We start from the raw sequence: 24,857 nt of genomic DNA, 5'->3' as shown, positions 1-24,857 counted from the left end.
CTTGCCCTGGCCCTCTGACTTTCCAGAAAGGAGTCCCTTTCTGTGTGTCCTGATAAATATGGAAACTCCGTCTTTATTGGGTGTATAAACATTTCTGGTCTGTACATACATTTCATACATCATAGTGCAGGGCCGGAAGGAGGGGCAAAGTAGCCCCAGCAGCACAACAGCACCCCCCCCCCAGTTCAACCCACTGTGCAAACTGAGACCAAGAGCCCCTGAAATGGGGGGAGAAGATGGGGGAGTTGGTTGAGGGGCAGGGGGTTCTATGTAGACTCTAGAATCAAACACTGAAGCAAAAACAGTCAACTGGCACAAGCAGCAAGCTGGGCACAGGGTCGGGGAGTGAGCAAGGAAAGGGAGGTGAGGGGACAAGCTGTGGCCCTGAGCGAAAGCCACAACGTAATACATGCCTAGAGCCTTAGCCCCATCTCGGGGAGCCAGGGCTAGCGGTGCCTTGAGGAAGAGTGCAGACAAGGAGAAGAAGCAAGGGCTACAGTCCCATGCCACCACACAGCCCCGCACTCACATGTAGTAATGGTAGTCTGTGTGGGGGCAGGTAGGGAGCCAGGCTCAGGCTTTCTGTGGTGCTTGAGTGTGGGGGCGGGGTTGTATCTCAATGGAGACCCTAGATGTGACTTAGGACAGCAGCCGGTGAAAGGAGAGATGGCCAAGACAGACCCCCTAGCCCAGCCAGGGGGAGACAGCAGCAACTGGCTCACATGAGGGCAGGGAATGAAAAGAGGTTTCAGGGGAACTATGGGTAAATAGGGACAGGCAGGCTGCCTCTACTTCACCCTCAGCCCAAACAGCAGGTAGGCTTACGCCTCCCAGTTTCCACAGGGTCCAGTGAGTAAAAGGAGATCTGGGTGCCCACTAACCAAAGCAAGGGGACATCAACACTGTTCTCTGCCCATTCCTATCACCAAAGGCTCAGGCCCAGGGACAGAAGGTCCAGCCTGACTGGGCCCTGAGCTGGTAGGGCAGGGTAATGTCCTCTCAGGGCCTGCTGGTGAGCAAACCCTGGGGGAGACTGGAGGGAGGCTGCAGAAGAAGGGCAGATGTGCAGTGAAGCCTTAGCCACTTAAGGGGTGCAGGTCAACTTTCACCTTCTCCCCACAACTGAGCATTCCAATGGTTGGAAAGAAGCCTCCAGAAGGCACAAGAGCATCCTTCTTCCCTATGATCTTGCCATTCCGGGTGAAGAAAACCTGGTGGTGGAGGCAGAGAGGAGAAGGTGGACACTGGTCTCTCCCCTGGGGATACTCAGGCATGAAGCCCAACTTTGGGAGTCTTTTAGGGTGATATGGGAAGCAACCACAAGAGGGCGCGTTGAGGCTGGAAAATAGGCTGGAACTATATAGCCTGGACTCTTAGAGCTACTGTGAGCCCTGGCAGCTCCAGACCTTGACTCCTCCTCCCACCTGCTCCCATGGGTCCTGTTTTCACTAGTGGTCTCCCCGGGACCCAGAGTGAGCCCAAACCCCTACTCACCACCACCTTCTTGCCCTCATGCTCCTGCTCTATCTCTTCTTCCTCTTCCTCCTCCTCTTCCTCCTCTTCCTCTTCACCTTCCTGGTGCAGGTACATGACATTTCGGACATTCCGGACAGCCCGGGCAGTTGGAGACAAGATTACTGTGTCACAGCTGTCATCACTGTCCCCTAGGAGACAGAAAACATGAGCTCCTGTGGTACCTAACCGCCCACTGCCCTGAGCAGTCTGGCTGCTGCCCAATTTCACTCACCCTCACTGTCCAGAATGTAGTCCCGGGGGAACATGATTCCACAGCCCATAATGTCCCCTTTGTAACAGCGTGGCCCAAAGGGGTCCCCCACACCACTGCCATGGAAGATCTTCCCATCATCTGTTGGAGGGGGGAAAGGACACATTGAAAGGGGCTGACTCTACAATTCTCAGGGTGACAGAAAGATCAGAGACAGGTGCATGAAGGATGCTAGGTTTTAAAAAAGAAAACAATGTCCATTTGATTGAACTGGTCAGAAGAAAGGACAGGGTCCCTAGGGTGGATGAGCAAGCTGGGAAGGGAGGGAGGGGAGTCCAGGCGTCAAGGCTCAGTATTCTCAGGAAACCCTACAGGAAATCTGAGCGATCTTCAGGAAGGGCACAGGGAGCCAAGTCAGAGGCCTGCAGTGTTCACTCTGGCCCAGTCCTCCTTCCCTGTCCTCTGCCTCTGACTTTCAGGACTGAGAATAAAAATAAGATGAAAGGAAAGTCTGAGCAGCCTAGAAAAAGGAAAAGAGAAGCTACATGTGAGTCTGCAGAATGTGGGACCCAGTGTCCCATCTCCCCAGCCTCCACACCAGCAGAAGCTACACGCGAGTCTGCAGAATGTGGGACCCAGTGTCCCATCTCCCCAGCCTCCGCTCACCTGCATGGTATGCCACAGACCCTCTGCTCCAGCCAGGGTGCCTGTTCTTGGGATAATCCTACAGCAGGAAGACAAAAGGAAGTCTGTGACATCACCCATGATGAACAAGGACAGAAACAGAAGAAAGGGGCATCTGACTCAGCAACAACTCAAATGGGCTGGCAGTGCCAAGGAGGATAGAAAGGGGCTCAGTTTCAGGGCCAGACAAGGTGACACACTTGGGACACTGTCTTCTGTCACAAGGCCTGTCCTCTAAACAGACACTTAGAATTACACTCTGCCTCAGCTCACAACTTTCCTCTACAGGCCCCTGTCCAGGTTTCCCAGCGTTTCCTGGCCCCATCCCAACAGCCCCAAACTGACCCCACAGGGAGAAAGACAGCACTTGTGCCCACCTTCCTGGCCAGCCCCAAGGCGATGTAGCATTTCTCTCCAGGGTCCACAATCTCCACCTCGAAGTAATGGCTACGGGTGCTGAGTGGGTGCCGGGCCTGAGCCAGCCCCACATCCACGATACTCTTTCCCTTCCCCAAATATTCCAGCAGCTGTGGAGTAAGAGCCAGAGGGCAGAGGTCAGGGGAATACTTTCCTGGACACTGGACCAGTTTTCTGAGTCTGACAGAATCCCCTGGCTAAATGAAAAGGGATTCTAAAGGCAAAGTGGACTCTGAATTCTAGGCAGACAGAGGACAAGGATGGCAGAAACAGGTGGTTAGTGTGAGATGTGGGAAGCTCACTGGGGTCTTTAGGCTGGAACATCCATTCCTTGGACAACCCAAGCCTGCCTTCCTTCCTGGAAGAGGGAGGAGAGCAAGGAGTATGTAGGAGTTAGGAGCCAACCGCAGATACACGAGGGGAGGGGACAGGCTCAGAAGCCAATTCTGCACAGATGGGACTGACGCGGTTTCTCAAGACCTGTCCCACTTGGCCCTGAAATGAACACTCCTTTCTGGGTCAGGGAGGTGCTCAAAAGAGCCAAGAACCTAGAGATAACAACTCTATCCTTCCTTTTACATGGGCAAAGGTGAAAAAAACGGCAGGTACTCCAGTTCCCAACCCTCACTCAGGCTGGAGTTGGGTGTGAAGGTAGAAGGTGGATAAGACAGGTTCTGGGGCCCTTCAGTCCCTCATGGTCTTGCCTGCATACAACAGGGTAACAACCCCAATCTGGGAAGCTTTATCTACCAAATGTCATGGTAACAGTGGGACTCAACCCCATCTCCTTTTACCTACCTAGCATCACCTAGGATTCCTTGATTCCCCCTTTTTTTTTTTTTTTTTTTTTTAAATTTTCGAGACAGGGTTTCTCCGTAGCTTTTGGTTCCTGTCCTGGAACTAGCTCTTGTAGACCAGGCTGGCCTCGAACTCACAGAGATCCACCTGCCTCTGCATCCCTAGTGCTGGGATTAAAGGCGTGTGCCACCACCGCCCGGCCCTTGATTCCCTTTTAACTAACCTAACTGCCCCTCAAGACTTTCCTTCTACTCTCTAGAAAGCACATGTCCTGGGCCTCCTCCGCTAATCCCTAGCAAACCTGACGAAAATGGCCTCACCACACTAACATCCTACACCACCCTGAAGGCCTGAGGGTGTCTCCTGCAGAAGCCAGCCCTACGCATCCCCCTTCAGAGTGGACAAGAAGATCTCACTCTGCTCACCTCCAGATCCTCCAAGTCTACCCTCCTATACTCCAAAGACAAGTGAGGACAGATGGGGAAAAGCCAGAGGTGCGTGGGAGCCACAGGGCCACACCCAGACCCACCATGTATTCTGCCATTAGAGTGTTCACCGGCCTGGCTCTGCTCAGTATCTCTCCCTAGCCAGGAGAAGGGTCGTTTGGTGTCTATTAGCCTCATCTACCAAGCAGCCTATGACCCACTCTTTCCATCCAATGCTGCAGAGCTGGATCAGAGACCCCACAGCTGCCTTTGACCCATCCTATCCAACTGGCCTCTATGTTGGAAACAGGGTGTTCTCTAGTTCCATGGCCAAAAGGCAACTGATCCAGATCCTGATCCTTGGGAAAAACCCGCCCAACCATTCCCTCTGCCTAAGCCCACAGGAGGCTGCGGCTGCAGTTCTACTGACAGGGTGGGGATACTTCCTAAGGGCAAGAGGCCATAAGGATGACTGGCCTTGACATGGAACTTCACTCACACCCACGGTTCCTGAAGAGCACTGGGGCAGTCGCTGACATTCCAGCCCTGAGCAAGAGTGGAACCATCCATCCTATCTCAGGGCGGTCACCCCAAATTAGAGGTTGTTCTCCTGCTCCCAGCAAGTCCTCCTGAGCCTTCAGCATAGACAGCTTAGAGCAGGGAGTCACCTCCCTGGCAGATCTTTTCTGGGTACCATTTTGGGACTCTGGAGATTTGACTTCTAGAGCCTTGGTTGTCAGGATCTGTAGGTTTGGTCCTTCAGTCTATGCCTTGATTGCCTCTTAGCTTGAAAGATGAAGTTCAAACCCTACCTAGTATTACTATTACTTAGTTGCTACTAAGCTTGAACAATGTATATTCATTGTACATTCATATAAGAGAAAAAGCCTTGCTGGGCAGTGGTGGTGCATGCCTTTAATCCCAGCACTCAGGAGGCAGATCTCAGTGAGTTTGAGGACAGCCTGGTCTACAAAGTGAGTTCCCAGACAGCCAGGACTACAACACAGAGAAACCCTGTCTTGAAAAAACAGCAAAACAAAACCAAAAAGAAGAAAAAGAAAAACAGGAAAAAAAGCCTTAATGTCTTCATCAGTAAAATGGGGACAATACTACTTGTAGCTTCAAAAATAGTAAAAATAAGATGAAGTGATCAGAGCGTCAATGGAGCCCGCCACGGCCAGTTAATGAAAACACACATTCTGTCAGGAAATGGGGACTGGGATAGTGTAACAACCAATCATAATGGACATGACCTCTCAGCCTATACCTCCCACTAGAGCAAAAAACAACCCTTAGGCCACCGAGGATGATATTAGTAGTACTGTGCACCATATAGTCAAGAGTTCTACCCTGAGACAGCTCCAGCCCCAGTTATCCTGCTGTGCACCTTAGCTGGGGAGAGGGAACCCTCTCCATGAGAGCCTCAAGCACACCACCCCCACTCATGCCCATTACAGGGGCTGCAGACCACCGAGAGCTTAGCTGAAGCTGCAGATCAGAATTCTGTCTACACTCTCTTCTCTTGTTGATTCCCACGCTCTCACTTCTGGCCAGCAGAGACTAGTTCTTCCCAACAGGAGCAAGCATGATGGGCCCAGAAGTAGCTGAAACAGGAATCAAGAACAAGCTCCCAGCTGGGCCTCAACACAGCCTCCTCTGGAGCTGGACCTAGGGAGGATCCTCTTCTTTTCTGTACCAAAGCTGCCACTGTAAGGAGCAGGTAAGAACAGTGAACAGTAAACAAAGACAAGATTAGTCTGATGTACAGACAGCCAGCTCCTACAACCATCTCCAACATGACCTCACTTTGCTGGCCCTGGGGCAGCAGCAATCCTTCAACATCTTCAAGCCCTCTAAGGCAAGGGAACCTAGGACTTCTTTAAAAGGAGGGAAAACTGAGGTTACAGACAGTAGGGAAAGAACTCACCACTGCCCGGCAGAACTCACTCAAAAAGAGCTACAACAGGAGCTAAAGAGAGGGCTCAGTGGTTAAAAGCACTTGCTGCTCTTCCAAAAGACGAAGGTTAGGTTCCCAGCAACTACATACTGACTCATAACCATCTGTAACTACAGTTCCAGGGGATCCATGCCCTCTTGTGACCTCCAAAGGCAGCAGGCTTACACATGGTACAAAGATATACATGCAGGCAAAACACCAAGGCAGGCAGGCAGGTTGATTGGAACTGTAGCTCAGGTGGCAGAATTTGCCTAGCATTCATCAAGTCCTGGGGTCAATCCCCAGCCATCATAGAGCAGGTGTGCTGATAACCCCAGCACTCAGGAGGTAAAAGCAGGAGGATGAGATCAAGGTCAGCTTCACTATATAATGGTTCAAGGCCAGATGGGGTTAATGAGATGCTGCCTCTGGAAAGGAAGAAACAATAAAGAGCACTGCCATCACCTGACCAACAGCGTAGATGCAGCGTGCTGCAGAGTGCCGGCGAGTGCCGTAGCTTGCTTGGGAGAAGATCAAAATTCAAAATCTTTTTCTCCCTTGTAGTACTAGGGATTAAATGAATTCAGGGCTTCATGCATGTAAGACAAGTGTCTGACCACTGACCTACCTCAAAAATTCAAAATCTGAAGTACAGCCTGGTACAGTGACACATGCCTTTAATCCCAGCATTCAGGAGACTGAAGCTGGAGAATCCTTGTGAACTCAAAGCCATCTTGGTATACATAGAGAGTTCCAGGCCAGACAAGGTTACAAAGTGAGGCCCTGTCTAAATAATAATAATAATAATAATAATATCTGAACTATGGCTTCTACTGAATGCACACAGTTCTCACATCACAATTGAAGAACCTTAAGTCGGGAGCTATCAGTATTAAACTGTCAAAAAGGACACAGGAATAGGTCAAGGAATGCCTATCTGGGCCTACTTTCCCTATTCACTGGCTAGTTGACAATTTGAGCGAGTCCCTTCACTTTTACTAGGACCGCTCTTCACAGAACAAGAGAATGTTTGAAAATGTGGGAAACATGCTGTGCTACCATAACCCTACCAGTAACTTGTGTCTGGATGTTAGACATTAACTGTCCTGCACATGAGGAAGTGTCCTGGGCTGGTAAGACAACTCAGCAGGGAAAGACACTAACCGGCAAGTCTGATGACCAAGTTGGGCCCCAGGACCTACATGGTGGTCGAAGGAAAGGATTCCTATAAATTAGCTTTGATCTCCACACGCATGCCATGTTATGTGCATGTGTGCACACACACAAATGAATGAATGTTAAAAAAAATAACTGTTCCAACTGAAGTACCACTTATGTCCTTCTGAGAGAAACTTTAGATTAGGTCAGATTTGAGGCCTTCCCAAACCTCCATGGTTCTGGGGCACCCTACTGAGGCTACCAGCTAAGCCTGAAGAAGGCCTTGGGCCCAAGGGCAAGGAATGTGAAAAACAAGGGCAAAGAATGAAAACGTAGTCTAGTCATCTTTAAAGGAATGAACTCTCCTTCCAGGACAACACAGCTCTGATTAGAAATACAGTAGATGGTACAAAAGAATAGAAGACGAAAGAAACCGGGCACGTTATCCTCATTTGAAAGATGGGACAGTTGGCAAACCTAAAAGGACCTATGTCCTTTACTCATTCCTAGGGCTAAAGAGACGGCTAAGGGGGTAAACGCACTTGCTGCCAAGCCTGACCAACAAACTTCAACTCCTAGAACCCACATGACAGAGGGAGAGACCCATCTATATTTGTCTCCTGACCTCCACATGCACACATACACACACACAATAAATTAAATAAATGAGTAAAAGATACACCAAAGAACTAGAGAGAGGAAGAGACTCATAGCCAGGCCTGGCAGCTCACGTCAGTAACCTCAGTACTCAGGAGGCTGAGGTAGGAAGATTACCAAAAATTTAAGGCTAGCCTGAGTTCCAGGGCAGACTGACAGTATGAGACTGTCTAAAAACAGACAAACAGACAGACAGCTGCCTGAGTCCACTGCAGGGGAGCCTATGCTCATGGTGCAGTGAACTTACCCTGCCAGCAGTCCTAAGCTGAGGTGTGGGGGCTTAAGGACAGACAAACTCTAAAGCTACACTTTAGAGAAAAAAGCTCCTGAGTGGACTGAGGACGCTGAGGGTAGGACGGAAGAAAGACTATTTATAATGTCTACAGGATTCCACCTCAATTAGAAAAGATGCCTGGGAGGGGCTGGGAATGGAGTGGAGACAGGTCCAGGCAGAGGAAGGATGCCAGGAAAACATTGGAGGAGAGGTCATAGATGAGAGCTGGAACATAGCCCTGGCTCAGGCCCAAGTTCAACTCTGTGGATGTTGTTAAAATGATGGCAGAAGGGGAAACAAAGAAGCGATGAGTCAAGGATGAGCATCTGAGGCCTTGGCTCACAACCACCTCAGCCCTCACACCCCGGGCCAGAGGGAAGCAGGGCATCAGAGCAGCAGGAGGGTGCACATGTTCTCTGAGCTCAGTTTACCTTGCACTCCACAAGGAAAGGCCTTGCTCATAACCCACTTCCATCCCCCACTACTTCTGTTTTCCTCTCACAGGACAATTTGAAAAAAAGCCTGCGTTGAGGTGAGAAGGCCAAAGGCCAGGCTGGGAGCGAGAAGGCAGCGGGAGAAGAATTTTAAGTGGGAGGACTGAGCATCTCACAAGAGGTCAGTTAGACTCCTGACTCGCATCTATTCACTCCCAACACAGCAAGAGGCACAGAGGGCAGGCAGCAAGACAGCCCAGGAAAGCTCAAGCTCCAGAGAGGCAACTGCAGGTCTGAAGAGAGGGACTTGAAAGCTGGGAGGCTCCAGGTCCTCCCTGACATCTTCCATCTGTCTTGTCATCTTCTACAAAAAACAAAGGAGAGATTAACACTTAAGTTTATTCAAGATCCCCAAAACTGGGCCTGTATGCAGGCCTGTAATCCTCACTTCTTGGAAGGTGGAGGTATATAAATTCGAAGTTCAAGACCTGCCTGGGTTAAAGATTGAGTTCAGATATCAGCCAGGGCAGCTTAGCTAAGACCTTATCCCCCCAAAATCATAAAAGACCTAGAGATACACACAGTTCACTGGGAAAGGACTTGTTTAGCATATGCAATGTTCTATGTTCAATAACCAGCACCACCACCACAACCAACAACAAAAACCCAACTGTTGTGGGACAATCTGTTTGCACACTGTGAAAATGTGTCTCTGTCAAGGCACCTTCTGACTGGTCTAGTAAAGAGCTGAACAGTCAACAGCTAGGCAGGGGAGGATAGGCAGGACACTGCCAGGCAGAGATAAGAACTCTAGGAAGGAATCAAGAGAAGTGGAAATTCTCCAACAAGATGCAGGCATACAGTATGGAAGGAGAGGTAACGATCCACACAGCAGAACGTAGATTAATATAAATTTAAGTTTTAAGAGCTCATTGGGAACAAGTCTAAGCTAAGGCCAAGCTTTCATAATCAATAAGTTTCTGTGTCATTATTCAGGGGAGAAAATCTGACTAAATCCAATTCCTAGACTCTTCTCCCATATTTGTTCATCAGTTCTATGACTAGAGTTGAATCAAGCCAAAAGGGAAGAATAAGAAGTGGGCTTCCAAATCAGTTCTCAAACCCTGAAGAAAGAGAAACCTGCAAACCAGGTTATTCTGGGAATCAACAACCAATGTGAGCTCCCAAATGAAGGGAAAAGAAGGAAGGGAATGACACTCAGATCACATGTTTGGACTCCAAGAACCTTGCCAAGGCCTCAGGTTATTTTACCCAAACTTCCACTTTCCAAAGTTGCACAAAAGCCTCTCTACTAGGTGAGGCAGCACAGGACTGAGGCTCAAGAGGCCACAGCCGGTGGAAAGCAAATTCAAGGCCAAGTAACATTACTGACCTATCTCAAGGAGAAGAAAAGAAAGAGCAAGGCAAAGTGACCTGCATTTAATCCCAGCACTCGGGAGGCAGAGGCAAGTGGATCTCTGTGAGTTCCAGGCCAGCCTGGTCTGCACAATGAGACCCTGTCTCAAAGAAAGAATGGTTGGAGATGACACTGTTCTTCCTCCTCATTCTAAGCAATGTCTAAGCATGGTATCGATGTCCACATGTGTTCTTCCCAGACCACTCACCCTCATTGCCTTTTACTTACGGTCCCACAGACTCTGACATCATGCAGCCGGCCCCATTCATCTTCATAACTGTCCACCATCATGACGCTGTCATCCTCACGGCCCAACTCAGCATTGAGGTGCAGCCTCACCTCCTCACCCAGGGAATGCATACCAACTGCTGGGAAGAGCCCATCTGGGGACATGGGCATGATGGTGGAGCCCACCTGCAGCACAAGGAGAGAGGAGGAAGTTGCCATGTGGTTCATTTTCCCACAGCTCATCCAGTTCTCAAAAGGGCACTTCCAAGATGATAAAACTAAGAATTATCACACACACACACTCACAGACTGAAGAACAGAGGCCCAGGAGAGTTTAACATTTGGTAAGTGCTCCTTGCCAAGCAAGTTCCATGGAGCTAGAAGTCAAGCCTCAGTCTCTGGACTTGCTGCCAACTCTGCAAACACCTGCATGAGTGCCACAGCAGCACCTATGCCCACCTGCTAAGGCTGCAAAGGAAGCAACCTCTTGTCTGGCTTGAGAAGCAATCTTCCCCAGCGGTGTGGGAGTAGGGAAGGAGAGGGAAAGAGTTGTGTTTCTCTCTCTTACCAAAGCCACCACCTCTGAAGAGAAAAGGGTTCAGGGAGTGAAAGAAAGAAAATAAAACCAGCCGGGCGATGGTGGCGCACGCCTTTAATCCCAGCACTCGGGAGGCAGAGGCAGGCGGATCTCTGGGAGTTCGAGACCAGCCTGGTCTACAGAGCTAGTTCCAGGACAGGCTCCAAAGCCACAGAGAAACCCTGTCTCGAAAAACCAAAAAAAAAAAAAAAAAAAAAACCAAAGTACATATTGCCCCAAATATTCAAACCAACCAGGCCCTACAGCTGATACAGCATAGGTTTCCTGGAACTGGAGTTACAGACAGCTGCGAACTGCCATGTGGGGACTTAAAATTGAACCTGGGTCCTCTGGAAGAGCAGTCAGTGCTCTTAACCACTGAGCCATCTCTTCAGCCCCGCTTTTTACAGTTTTATTGAGAATTTCATACATGCATATTATGAGGTTTGATCAAATCCACCCCCCATTCTCTCCCCTCCAATTTCTTCCCTACCTCCCCCACAACCAGGTATCCCTCCTAACTTCCTGTACTATTTTTTTTTTAAACCCACTGAGTCAACTTAGTGTTGCCTATATGTGCAAGGATGTAGAGTCATCTTCTGGAACATGAGTAGCTTCCCAGGGCCACATCCCTAAAGAAAACATTTTTAAAGATAGTGCCTCAAGTAACCCAAACTGTCCTTGAACTCACTACACAGCAAGAATGACTTGGAACTCCTGATTCTCAGAGCCTCCATTTCCTGAGTGCCCCAGGCACCCTGTTTCGGTGATGCTGGGAACTGAACCCAGAGCCTCAGGCATGCTAGGCAAACACACTACCATGTTAGCTACATTCACAAACTCTTCCTTGCTCCAAATCCTGTATCTCTCCCCATGCTGGTTGTAGCTACTTGCCCCTCTAAGCCAAGGACCTGGATCATGTCCCAGCTGCCCAGGGCAGGGAAGAGGCGGCAGGGAACAAAGCCACCAGACTCTCCATGGTCGCGCTCACAGATCCTCAGGCAGAGACAAGCCACTGAGCCCTCTCAGACGGTTCCCTCAGGCAGAGACAAGCCACTGAGCCCTCTCAGATGGTTCCCTCAGGCAGAGACAAGCCACTGAGCCCTCTCAGACGGTTCCCTCAGGCAGAGACAAGCCACTGAGCCCTCTCAGACGGTTCCCTCAGGCAGAGACAAGCCACTGAGACCTCTCAGACGGTTTCCCACTCACCCGTTTCCCATTCTTGGTGAAGAAGATCTGGGCAGTCTGCACATCAAAGGACACAGGCTCAATGCCACAGCCAATCCGGTCCCCAGAATTGCACTTTGAGCCAAACTGGCGCCCCTTGGCTCGGCCATTGTATAGCCTATGGAGAGAGTGGCACAAGACAGAACTGTGGTACCTGCTTCTATTCCACAACACCTTCTCCACTCTTGATGGCATCCACCTGTGTCCTGGTATTCGCGTCACCCTCTCTCACCCACACACCCACAAGTGTGCCTTACCTACTTAAGATTATGAAAAAACTCAAGATAGGAAGTAGTGGAGAAACCACTCAGAGGCAGGGCAGCTTATCCTCTACATCTAGACTTCAACTTCACAGCAAAAGAACCACTCACTTGCCATCATCAGCATGGTAGGCTACGGAGTCGGGCAACCAGCCAGGCTGGTGATCCAAGCTGTAGTACTGAGGGACCAGCCCCACAGCAATGGTGCCCCGAACACCGCTGTCCACAATGGATACCTGAAGGGAGAGAGCAAGAACAGTTCCCAGTGACAGACAACTGAACGAACTTCAGGGTTCAAAGAGACCTGGGGGTGAGAGGACAGGATCTGCATGAGAGAGCAGGGAAAGGCAGGGCCTCTTTCTTGTGATTATTTAGGCAACCATTCTTGAGCCTTGGCTGGGCATGATGGCTTACACCCTTAATCCCAGCACTCCAGAGGCAGAGACAGGTGATAGTTCCAGGACAGTCTAGTGTACAAGGAGAGACAGAGAGTTTCAGGCCAACATAGGGAGATCCTGCCTCAAAAAAAAAAAAAAAAAGAAAAAGGAAAATAAAAAGTAGGGGTGGAGCTGGAGAGCTGGCTCATCAGTTTTAAAGTCCATACTGATCAGAGTTTGGCCCCCATGATCCACATCAGGTAGTTCACAATCACCAGTAACCCCAGGTCTTTGCCAATATGACACTTCTAACTTCTAGCCTCTGTGGGCACTGACTACATTCACATGCACGCACCCACACATGGGCATTTATAATAATTATAACAATAATAATAATAATAAAGTTAGGCATAGGATCAATTCTGGGCTTCTATTAGGGCAGCAGTTCTTAACCTGTGGGTCTTGACCTCTTAGGGGTCAAGTGACTCTCTCACTGGGGTCAACAAAGAGCAACGGAAAACACAGATATTCATATTACAATTCATAACAGTAGCAAAATTACAATTATAAAGTAGCAATGAAAATAATTTTTTTTTTTTTTTTTTTTTTTTTGGTTTTTCGAGACAGGGTTTCTCTGTGGCTTTGGAGCCTGTCCTGGAACTAGCTCTGTAGACCAGGCTGGTCTCGAACTCCCAGAGATCCGCCTGCCTCTGCCTCCCGAGTGCTGGGATTAAAGGCGTGCGCCACCACCGCCCGGCCAATGAAAATAATTTTATGGGGCTGGAGAGATGGCTCAGTGGTTAAGAGCACTGACTGTTCTTCCAGAGGTCCTGAGTTCAATTCCCAGCAACCACATGGTGGCTCAAAACCATCTGTAATGAGATCTGGCGCCCCCTTCTGGCCTGCAGGCATACAGGGAGGCAGACTGTTGTATACATAATAAATAAAATCATTAAAAAAAAAGAAAATAATTTTATGGTTGGGGGCCACCACATCATGAGGAAATGTAATAAAGGGTCGCAGCGTTGGGATGATTGAGAACCACTAAACTAGGAAAGTGAGACACGGACGGGTCAAAGTCTACGTAGGCCAGGGGACAGCAGAACACAAGGGCAAGGGAGGTGACACCCAAGGCACCTGTCTCTCAGACCACGAGTCAGGCTGTCCTTCACCCTTCTCCCAAAGAAACATTGATGGAAAATTTAAAAGGCCAGGTCATAAATCCAGAAGAGCTCCTTGGAACATGACGTATTCACTCCACATCAGCAACCCCATCACCACACCCCGGTTCCCCAGCTTTGCCCATCTACTGCTTGATCACCTCAAAATAATTGCTGTCCTTGGTCAGGGGTCGAGATGCCACATAGCAGCCAACTTCACCAGAATTTCCATGGTAACTAAAGGAATACAGAAAAATTCTATGAGCAGACAAGCCCAACCTTGTGAAACACAGAGAACTCACCGCAGACTTTAGAAAATCGGCACATAGCCAGGCATGGTGGTATACACCTTTAATCCCAACACTTGGGAGGCTGCAGGAGGAGAAGTTCTGAGTTTGGGGCCAGTCTGGTCTATAGAGTAAGGTCTAGGGCAGCAAGACTATACAGAGAAACCATGTTTTGGAAAAGAAAGATGGGGGGTAGGAAGGAAGGAAGGACAGAGGAAGGAAGGAAGGGAGTGAGGAGACGAGGGAGGGAGGGAGGGAGGACTCTGTGTGTGCACATACACAAGGTACTTAAGGTCACCAACCCTTCCCACTACTCCTAGCCAGGGTTCAACCCACACTAGATCAATATAGTCTAGTTTCTTCATTTTCAGGAGGTAAAAAATGTACAGCCTTCCTTAATTGTACTTTAAGGGGTCCCACAGTCTTGTCTAACCTCAGTCCCTTCATCTTGTTGCAACTTCAGCCTTGCCTTCAGCCCTGTCCTCAGAGGAACCAGAGAACAACTGATTTCCTGCCTCTGTCAAAGGACTTCAGACTGGAAGAGTCTCTCCGTCCTTATATTTCAGCTTTCTTTCCCTCAGGCTAAATAATGCTACTTCCTTCTCCCTTTAGATGACAACTGTCCAACAGGCAGGAAGGAGTCAGGGTATGTTTAAGACAAATAAGAGAAAAATAAACCAAAGTGCTAGAGTCACAGAGTGGGTGACTGTGTCCCTATAGAACTGGCGCTCCCCAGCCACTCCCTGCGGAACCAGTCTGTGAAATGTAGGCAGAAGGGGACTCTGACCCTCCGACACCTGCCGTGGGAACTTCCCAATCAGAACATGTCCCTGACAGAGCAGAAGACAGTGAGCCAAGACAGCTGAGGTGGTATGTGCCTGTAACCCCAGCTTTTGGAAAACTAGTCTTAGGGCAGCCTGCCTGTCACAAAAACAAAACAAAACATAGACCCACTGCTGAGACGTTCAGTGGTCCCACCTGATCTGAGAACACTTCCTCACATGTCCTTCGACCGCTATCCCCTACAGACACACTAAATAACACCCAGGACGCCGGGCGGTGGTGGCGCATGCCTTTAATCCCAGCACTCGGAGGCAGAGGCAGGCGGATCTCTGTGAGTTCGAGGCCAGCCTGGTCTACAAGAGCTAGTTCCAGGACAGGAACCAAAAGCTACGGAGAAACCCTGTCTCGAAAAAAATCAAAAAAAAAAAAAAATAACACCCAGGACAACCTGAGTGACCCAGTGACAAGAGGCAGAAAGTGGCACAGAGGCCACTGGGATGCCCCTCAGTGCAGCACAAGGTGCTCTCTCTCAAACACCTGTGTCCCAGCTAAGACCTGGAGAAAGACTGACAAGGACAACGTGGAACCATTTCCCTACACTCACCTCAAAGTGTCACCATCCACAAGGATATGCTTGAACCTCTCCTGATAGCGGAAGGCCCGGACCTCTCGAATCTCCCGAATCCTCCTTCGCCAATTCAGAAACCGGTAGTGCAAGTTGAGGTCATCCATCTTGTTCATGAGAACAAACCTAAAAGAACAGAAAAGACCGAGAAGGAAGTAGGCTCAGCATAGACTAGCTCAGCCTGTTCAATCTTGAATGTGCAGAGTGTCCCAGGCTTGAAACGAGATATCTAACTGAATCTCAATAACTCCAGTCTTTGGTTTTTTTTTTTTTTTACACAGGATTTACTCTGTAGCTTTGAAGCCTATCCTGAAACTAACTCTTGTAGACCAGGCTGGCACACAGAGATCCGCCTGCCTCTGCCTCCTGAGTGCTGGGATTAAAGGCGTGCGCCACCACTGCCCAGCTCAATAACTCCAATCTTAGCCACTCAGTTAACAGGTACTTATTGGACCTTTACCATGTGCACTGTCGTCGAAGCTAGGAACAAAGCTATGTGCAAAATAGATGGGATTCGTGTTCTCACAGAGTTTCCAATCTCGTGGGCATGAGGAAGCATAGCAAGTAATAAGCACAAATGGCCATTTTAGCCAGTGGAAAACACAGAGATGTAGCAGACAGTGGGTGGGGACAGTCTCAGAAGTACTGCAGATAAGCTGGAAGGAAAGGAGGCAACATGAGAGTGCAAGAAGAAGCAGTCATCAAGGCACAGGACAGAAGGCAAATAATAAGACTAAGGTGAATAAGGCTAAGGACTATCCAGTCAGGAGTTAAATTTTATTTCAAGGATAGTGAGAAACCTCTGTGACATTTTAAGCGAGAAACAGTATGACTTTAAAACATATAAAATCTTGCTGGGTCTGACAGTACTTGTCTTTATTTTATTTTTTTTTAATATTTATTTATTTATTTTACAGTATTCTGTCTGCTTGTATGCCTGCAGGCCAGAAGAGGGCACCAGACCTCATTACAGATGGTTGTGAGCCACCATGTGGTTGCTGGGAATTGAACTCAGGACCTTTGGAAGAGCAGGCTCTTAACCGCTGAGCCATCTCTCCAGCCCCCGGTACTTGTCTTTAATCTGAGCAGTTTTTAAATTTTTTTATTATCTTTCTGTGTATGGGTATTTTCCTGCATGTATGTCTGTGCATACTGTATATGCCTGGTGCCTTCGGAGACCAGAAGAGGGCATCAGATCCTCTGGAACTGGAATTGCAGACAGCTGTGAGGTGCCATGTGGGTGCTGGGAATTGAACCCTGGGACCTCTGGGAGAGAAGCCAGTGCTTTTTTTTTTTTCTGGGGTGTGTGTGTGTGTGTGTGTGTGTGTGTGTGTGTGAAGACAGGGTTTCTCTGAGTAGTCCTCCCTGTCCTGGAACTCACACTGTAGACCAGGCTGGCCTCGAACTAGCAGAGATCTGCCTGCCTCTGCCTCCCAAGTGCTAGAAAGGTGTGTGCCACCATGCCCAGCAAGCCAGTGCTCTTAACCACCAAGCCATCTCACCTGCCCATAATCCCAGCACCTTTTGTTTTGTTTTGGTTTTGGTTTTTTGTTATTTTGAGACAGAATTTCTTCATTTAGTCCTGGCTGTCCTGGAACTCATGCAGTCTGTAGACCAGGCTGGCCTCAAACTTGCAGAAATCCACCTGCTTTCGCCTCCAGAGTGCTGGGATTGAGGTCATGTGCCACTACAGCCTGGCAATTATTCTAGCACTTTTAATCCCAGACAGAGGCAAATGGATCTCTGAGTACGAGAACAGTCTGGTCTACATAGTGTATGCCAGGCCAGCCAAGGCAACATAGTGAGGCCTTGTCGCAAACAAAAGAAAAAAGAACCTATCAGCCAGGCAGTGGTGGCCTAAATCCCAGCACTCGGGAGGTAGAGGCAGGAGGATCTCTGTAAGTTCGAGGCCAGCGTGATCCAGGCCCCAAAGCTACAGAGAAACCCTGTCTCGAAAAACCAAACAAACAATTAACCCCCATTCCCTACTGCAGTGTGACAGCCACCAAAATGGCAGCAGCGAAGGAGAAAAGGAATGGGACTCTCTTGGTATTTAGACAACCCTCAAGGCCAATAAATGAATGAATGAATAAAATTTTCCAGAGAGTCAAAAGTGGGAAAAGAATGGAGAAATCTTTTCTTCCCACTCCCCCAAACACCTGGCACCGTGCCCCCCACACAGTAGGTGCTTAGCAAACCTAGGCTATGCTCAGTTGGAAACCAGTGTGCACATCTGGACTGTTCCGAGGGAGCTGCAGACCACACATGCTCCAGCCGAGGCGACACCTGTGGCACAGCACCAGGGCTCCCCTTCTGGGCCCTGGGCCAGGACTTAAAACCAGGTAGAAGCTGGAGCCCCAGACTTGAAGACTCGGATCTTCAAGAACGCGGTAGCCTCAGCCCCGACCAGCAGCAGCAGCGCTGGGTCCTGATGCTGCCTCAGCACCGTCGGTCACTTAGGGGAGACCCAGGGGCCACCCGGCCTTAACCTGTCAGTGCGGCTCCGCCCGGTCTCCACAGGCCCCGCACCGAGGGAGCGTGCGCGGCGGGAGGAACACTAGTGACCAGCGCCCCGGCCCCGACCCTGAGCCCGGAGCCATCTTCCAGGACCCCCGCCTGGAGATCTGCAGGGACCGAGGCCTCCGGGACCCCGCCCCCGATCCCCGCCTACCGGGGCCGCCGCGTCCTCCTCATCCATAGGCCTCTCAGCTCCGCGCTGTAGCTCTTCGGCCGCCGCCACCACACACATCCGGGTCCCCGCCCTTCCTATGCTCTGCGAGGCCCGCCCCCCACGCCGAATCTGACCAATCTTCAATGGTTTCTATAGACGGACACTCACATCAACCAATCGCAGGGCTCAAGCTGTGTGGGGCGCGGCCCGGTAAACCGGGTACCTACACTCGGCAGTGTCTGAGGAACCCTGGTGTCGGGAGGGTGGGGGAAGCGACGTGGCGGCCCGGACGCCACTTTGGGCGCCAGGAGCTCCGGGAGGCGGTCAAGGGGCGGCTCCCTTGGGGCGGAGCAGGTCACTGTGCCCGCGCAAGCGTCGCAGTATTAGAGCAAGATGTGATGCTTTACTGATGTGTCCTTTGGTCCCGGTAACAACCTTCGGGGTGGGGGACAGGGTTCTTAAAATGACCTCATTTTTACGCGTGAGCAACCTCAGGCCGAGCTCCACAGCGGCCGCGCTCAGCTGATTCATGTTTTCTTCTCTCCAGAGCGCTACTTTGCATCAATTCGTTCATTCCAGGAAGGACGTTCCAGAACAGGAGAGAACTTAAGAGGCAAAAAGCACAGTGAGGCCGGGCGGTGGTGGTGCACGCCTTTAATCCCAGCACTCGGGAGGCAGAGGCAGGCGGATCTCTGTGAGTTCGAGACCAGCCTGGTCTACAAAAGCTAGTTCCAGGACAGGCTCCAAAAAACCACAGAGAAACCCTGTCTCGAAAAACCAAAAAAAAAAAAAAAGCACAGTGAGATGGAACCCAGTGCTGTTGGGGAACAGAGGACTTGGTGGGAAAATTAGGTCAGGTCAGAAGATACTGGAAAGGACACTTAACCTTTATCTCGCATCTCCTATAAAAGCTGTAGTTGCCCTTGGGAGGAATTTGGAGTCATGGATGACTTTCATATTTTGCTCCCGAGACTCACCCTCTGTCTTTGTACCCTGTGTCAGAAACATGAACAAACATATTGGTGTATTTACACTTCGGAATTTATTGAAAATCAATAAATTGACAAGTTATGTCGGTTTCATTGGCCACAATTTACATGAATAATGGGCTTTTAGCAAGCTCAGGCTTTTTTACTTCAGTATTAATCACTAACTCTTAGGACACACTTTCCACATCATGTGTAGGTTATGCTGTGGCGACAAAAGAGTTAAAGAAAGCCGGGCGGTGGTGGCGCACGCCTTTAATCCCAGCACTCGGGAGGCAGAGGCAGGCGGATCTCTGTGAGTTCGAGGCCAGCCTGGTCTACAAGAGCTAGTTCCAGGACAGGCTCCAAAACCACAGAGAAACCCTGTCTCGAAAAACCAAAAAAAAAAAAAAAAAAAAAAAAAAGAGTTAAAGAAGCCCCAGCATAATTCAAGAGTTCAGAAGCCTTGCTAGGGACAGAGAGAGCTACCAGGTTACTGAAAAGTTACCCCGCAGCCAGAGGACAGACTCAGCTAGAGGACTGCTGGAGATGCAGCCTGGAAGGCAGCCACCGCTGCTGATTTAGCGCCAAGCAGCGGTCACAGGGCTGAGTCCAGCCTCAGGGGCAAAATGCAAGGCTGGATTTGGGTGAACTGACGGACAAATGGTAATCTGAGTAGGTTTCATAAGCAGGGGACCTGAGCTGAGGGAACTGAAGCCCGGGGACAGGCACACACACAGGGTGGGGACCTTGTCATCACAGTGTTAGATGTCCTCCTCATTATGGGGTCCAGCTGAGGGTATTGCACCCTTTTAGGTCTGAGTATATTCGATAGGTTCAGCCTGGTGATATGTAAGTGATTTTTCACTTTTTTAAAAGTCATTTATGTGCCTTGCCTGCATATATATCCGTGCACCATACGTGAGAGTCACAGACAGTGTGAGCTGCCGTGTGGATTCTGGGAATTGAACCTTGGTCCTCTGGAAGAGTAGTCAGTGCTCTTAACCACTGAGCCATCTCTCCAGTGCAACCTTTCACTGAGGAATAAATTATGAAGCTAGGTCTCATGAGTGGTGCTGATGGTGTGTGTGTGTGTGTGTGTGTGTGTGTGTGTGTATATAGAGCCGTCTTCCTTTGCGCTCACACTAGAGCCAAGGCAGACAAAGCCTAAAGCCACTGCCTTACACAATGTAGAATAACTTAAAGGCAAGCACAGCCTAATCCCAGTGCCCTCTTCTGCAGCACCTCATTTATTTATGTATTTTCAAATGTCAGGTGTGGTGAAATGCACATTTACTTATTTGTTTATTGGACGTGGGTGGGGGTGCATGCCTGGCTTGGCCTATGTGGATAGCTCAGTAGCTCAGAGGACAACTTGCAGGACCTGGTTCTTTTTTTTTTTTTTTTTTGGTTTTTCGAGACAGGGTTTCTCTGTGGTTTTGGAGCCTGTCCTGGAACTAGCTCTTATAGACCAGGCTGGTCTTGAACTCACAGAGATCCATCTGCCTCTGCCTCTGCCTCCCAAGCAGCCAAGCAGGACTTGGTTCTTTCCTTCCACCAGGTGGGGCCAGCGGTTGAACTGAGGTCTTCAGGTTTGGCAACAAACGCCTTTCCCCAGACCTAGACCTAGCACCTCATTTATTCAGATTAGTGTGGTGTGTGTGTGTGTGTGTGTCGTTGTGTTTCGTCTCCCTCCGAGCTCAGAATAATCCCTGAGCATGAATAATAAAAACTCAGAGACAGATATGCAACCTGAAGATCAGAAAAGCAAAAGCAGCCGGGCGATGGTGGCGCACGCCTTTAATCCCAGCACTCGGGAGGCAGAGGCAGGCGGATCTCTGTGAGTTCGAGACCAGCCTGGTCTATAGAGCTAGTTCCAGGACAGGCTCCAAAGCCACAGAGAAACCCTATCTCGAAAAACCAAAAAAAAAAAAAAAAAAAAAAAAGAAAGAAAGAAAGAAATGCAAAAGCAGCCACTAGAGAGCTCTTACTTCTTTGAAATCTTCAGACTTAAAAAAAGCTAGTTACTGTCTCATCCCGCCTTATATTACTCTCTAGTGCTGGGATTAAAGGCGTGCACCACCACCCGGCCTCTATGGCTGACTAGTGTGGCTGCTGGGATTCAACGCATGTGCCACCACTGCCTGACTTGTATGATTGACTAGTGTGACTGTTTTGCACTGACCTTCAGGCAAGCTTTATTTATTAAAATACAAATGAAATATATTACTACATTTCCCTTTTTTTGTCTAAAATAAAAAAGAAGGCTAGAACTAATATAAGAAAAACTATATACATTAAGTTCAATAACTACATATAATATATACAGTCAATAAATGCATCAGCAATGTCTAGTCCATTTGCATTTGACAAATTCAGAGAAAATACTCCATTATCTATCTTATCTTGCTGAGTCCAAAAATCTTGCACCTAATTTGTTTTCTATCATAACTTGCTTTCTGCATCTGGTAAACAAGGAAAACTACAACTATAACTATCTAGTCTTCAACTCTCTCAGAGGCCCAAGAAGGAAATAATTTTAATTGAATAAGCAGAAAATGTGAGCAAGCAACTTCCAAAAATTGTGAGAAATGACAAAAACAGCTGACTGCCTGAACAATCACCCAAAGTTCCTCTGCAACACTTTGAGCCTACAGCCTAGAACACCTGACAAACATCCAAAGGGGCTACACCAGCTTGCACTCCCACCAGCAATGTATGAGTGTTCCCTTTTCCCCACAACCTCTCCAGCATAAGTTGTCATCAGTGTTTTTGATCTTGGCCATTCTTAGAGGTGTAAGATGGAATCTCAGAGTTGTTTTGATTTGCATTTCTCTGATGACTAAGGATGTTGAACATTTCCTTAAGTGTCTTTCAGCCATTTTAGATTCCTCTGTTGGATGTCAGTGTGGTGATTTCTCAGAAAATTTAGGAAACAACCTTTCTCAAGTCCCAGTAATACCACTTTTGGGTATATATCCAAAGGATACTCAATCATGCCACAAGGACATGTGCTCAACTATGTTCATAGCAGCTTTGTTTGTCATAGCCAGAACCTGGAAACAACATAAATGTTCCTCGTCTGAAGAATGGATAAGGAAAATGTGGTACATTTACACAATGGAGTACTACACTGCAGAAAAAAATAACAACAGCTTGAATTTTGCAAAAAAATGAATGGAGCTAGAAAACATTATTTTGAGTGAGGTAACCCAGACACAGAAAGACAATTATCACATGTACTCACTCATAGGTGGTTTTTAAACATAAAGCAAAGAAAGCCAGCCTACAAACCACAATCCCAGAGAATTTAGACAACAATCCAGACACTAAAAGAGACTTACAGAGATCTAATCTACATGGGAAATAGAAAGTAGAAAAAAACAAGATCGCAGGGCGGTGGTGGCGCACGCCTTTAATCCCAGCACTCGGGAGGCAGAGGCAGGCGGATCTCTGTGAGTTCGAGGCCAACCTGGTCTACAAGAGCTAGTTCCAGGACAGGAACCAAAAAGCTACGGAGAAACCCTGTCTTGAAAATCCAAAAAAAAAAAAGAAAAAAGAAAGGAAAGAAAGAAAGAAAGAGACAAGATCTCCTGAGTAAATTGGGAGCATGGGAACCTTGGGGGAGAGTTGAAGTGGGGAGGGGAGAAGCAGGGAGGGGAGTAGAGAAAAAATGTAGAGCTCAATAAAAAATGTAAAAAAAAAATCTCACATGGTACTCCTTTAACGTATAGCATATTAATCAATTAAACCAATTAGTTTGTTTTTAAATATGCAGTGGATCAACAAATGGCAACACTAAATTCCTTGGGAGCACAATCTCCATTGTGTCCACATCTTCCAGTTACAGCCACATGTTCTGTAGATATATTTAATAATTTCATGTAAAAATAGCTACATCTGTTTTTATTCATTTAACTACACAAAGCAATTTACAGATCCCCACATGCTACTTTTTGTTCACTGATCATTCCTAACTCCCAGAGCGTGACTCTGCTCCATTCTCAGCTCTCCTCTCTCTGGTGTCCTCAAGGCATGGGGAATCTAGAACACGTAAGTACACACATATACACACATGCACCTCCCTGCTCCTCCACCTTTCTGCCCTCTCTCTTGGTCTCTCTGCCTGTGTTCCCTACCATCCCTCCCAGCCCTTGTGGAGATGATCTTTTTATACAGTGTGATGATGTGTCTCTGTCCTTCCTCACCTGCTTAAGGCTCCTTCTCAATAAAGAGCTGAATGGCCAATAGCTAGCTAGGCAGGGGAGGATAAGTGGGACTTCCAGGAAGAGATAGAAACTCTGGAAAAGAATCTGAGGCACAAGAGATTCATCAGCCAGATGCGGAAGAAGTTATACAGCTGTGAGGAGAGAGACAATGTGGCAAAACTCAGATTAATATAAACAAGTTAATTTAAGTTTTAAGAGCTAGTTGGGAATAAACCTAAGCTAGGGTCAAGCTTTCATAATTAATAAAAACTCTGCACATCATTATTCAAGAGCCAGTGACATATAAAAAAGGCCTGTTCTGCCTGCATGATGGCGCACGCCTTTAATCCCAGCACTCAGGAGGCAGAGGCAGACGGATCTCTGTAAGTTCGAGGCCAGCCTGATCTACAGAGTGAGTTCTGGGATAGTCAAGACTATCCCTGTCTCAAAAAAACAAACAAACAAAAGGTATAAAGATACAAAATGGCCACACAGATGGTCAAGAGGTGGCAGAATCCAGAATGGGTTTAGTTCTCTTGAACCTAAAGCTTGGAGACTTGGGAAGGAAATTATCTTTGAAAAACCAATTATGGGCAGTGGTAGCGCACACCTTTAATCCCAGAACTCGGGAGGCAGAGGCAGGCAGATCTCTGTGAGTTCGAGGCCAGCCTGGTCTACAAGAGCTAGTTCCAGGAAAGTCTCCAAAACTACAGAGATACCCATTCTTGAAAAAAAGAAAAAGAAAAACCAATTATGCCCCCCTTAACGTCCCTTTATCTCAATTCAGACACAAGATGAGAAGCTGCAGGGGAAGATGACCCAGCCAGCTGGCTGAACTGGTGTTCACAGAGCTCCACCCTCAGGGTTAAGATGCTGAGTGAGAGCTGAGCTCTGTGATGAGGGGATGTATGTGGAGCACCCCAATGCTTTTGAGAAGAGCCCATTACTTAACCAGGACAGCATGTCAGCAGGACAGGCGATGGCGGGAAACAGGCTGGACTCCAGCTACGGCTGTCCCAACAGGCCTGCTCCAGTCAGACTTATGTTCTCTCCCTGCCCAGGTATGCAGCCTTCTTGTCAAACTTAGAGCTGAAAATAGTTCAGGCAGTCCTTTCCCTCTGCCCCGCGTTATCCAAAGGGCATCAGTGCCTGGGGATGCATGGGCGTGTGAGATTGGAGCTTCAGTAACGAGAAATGTGTGGTGTGTGACAGGAGTCCCTACCAATTGTAAGGGTAAACCTATGTCATAGGCCGAGGCTAATTTCCAGGTCAGCCCTGGTACCAGCTTCTCCGCAAAAATTCTCATGCAGACTCCACACCGTGTGCTGAGGCAGATGGCATCCCAAAAGGAGAACTAGCAGAATCCAAGGACTTCTGTCCTCAGGGAGACATGTACCCCGGCAGGAACAGGCCTGCATCTCTGGACACTCACACCTGAAGGATGAAGAAAGGGGACGTTCCTGCCATTCCCGCCAAAATAAGTGAATTCCTGCACTGTGCAGTGGTGCAGAAAGGGACCAAGACAGCCCTGGGAGCAGAGAACCATAGGAAGGGAAATTGGGG

At 48.6% G+C, this 24,857-nt stretch overlaps 1 protein-coding gene across 1 annotated transcript; it reads right to left on the bottom strand.

Moving 5' to 3' along the window:
* Positions 1 to 47: 47 nt before the first annotated feature.
* Positions 48 to 18,232, bottom strand: Spryd3 (SPRY domain containing 3). Its single transcript, XM_041645959.1, has 11 exons — positions 18,122 to 18,232; positions 15,430 to 15,576; positions 13,917 to 13,992; positions 12,330 to 12,454; positions 11,941 to 12,076; positions 10,155 to 10,340; positions 2,788 to 2,937; positions 2,393 to 2,450; positions 1,748 to 1,867; positions 1,495 to 1,664; positions 48 to 1,211 (listed from the first exon to the last, which is right to left on the bottom strand). The coding sequence occupies exons 1-11, from the start codon at positions 18,142 to 18,144 to the stop codon at positions 1,077 to 1,079; spliced, it is 1,326 nt and encodes a 441-aa protein (XP_041501893.1). The 5' UTR covers positions 18,145 to 18,232; the 3' UTR covers positions 48 to 1,076.
* Between the last annotated feature and the right edge of the window lie 6,625 nt (positions 18,233 to 24,857).

The sequence above is a fragment of the Microtus oregoni genome, unplaced genomic scaffold (genome assembly GCF_018167655.1).
Source record: "Microtus oregoni isolate MIOR12 unplaced genomic scaffold, Mior012 000118F_ref0000498, whole genome shotgun sequence".
Classification (NCBI taxonomy): domain Eukaryota; kingdom Metazoa; phylum Chordata; class Mammalia; order Rodentia; family Cricetidae; genus Microtus; species Microtus oregoni.
This window is presented reverse-complemented; position numbering and strand designations above follow the sequence as displayed.

Coding starts and splice junctions, on each gene's coding strand:
- Spryd3 (XM_041645959.1), bottom strand. CDS start 18,144: ATGAGGAGGACGCGGCGGCCCCG. Junction 10,341..11,940: donor TCACCAAGAATGGGAAACGG/GTGAGTGGGAAA, acceptor CTTGTGCTGCAG/GTGGGCTCCACCATCATGCC. Junction 2,451..2,787: donor CCTTGGGGCTGGCCAGGAAG/GTGGGCACAAGT, acceptor TTCCTGCTGTAG/GATTATCCCAAGAACAGGCA.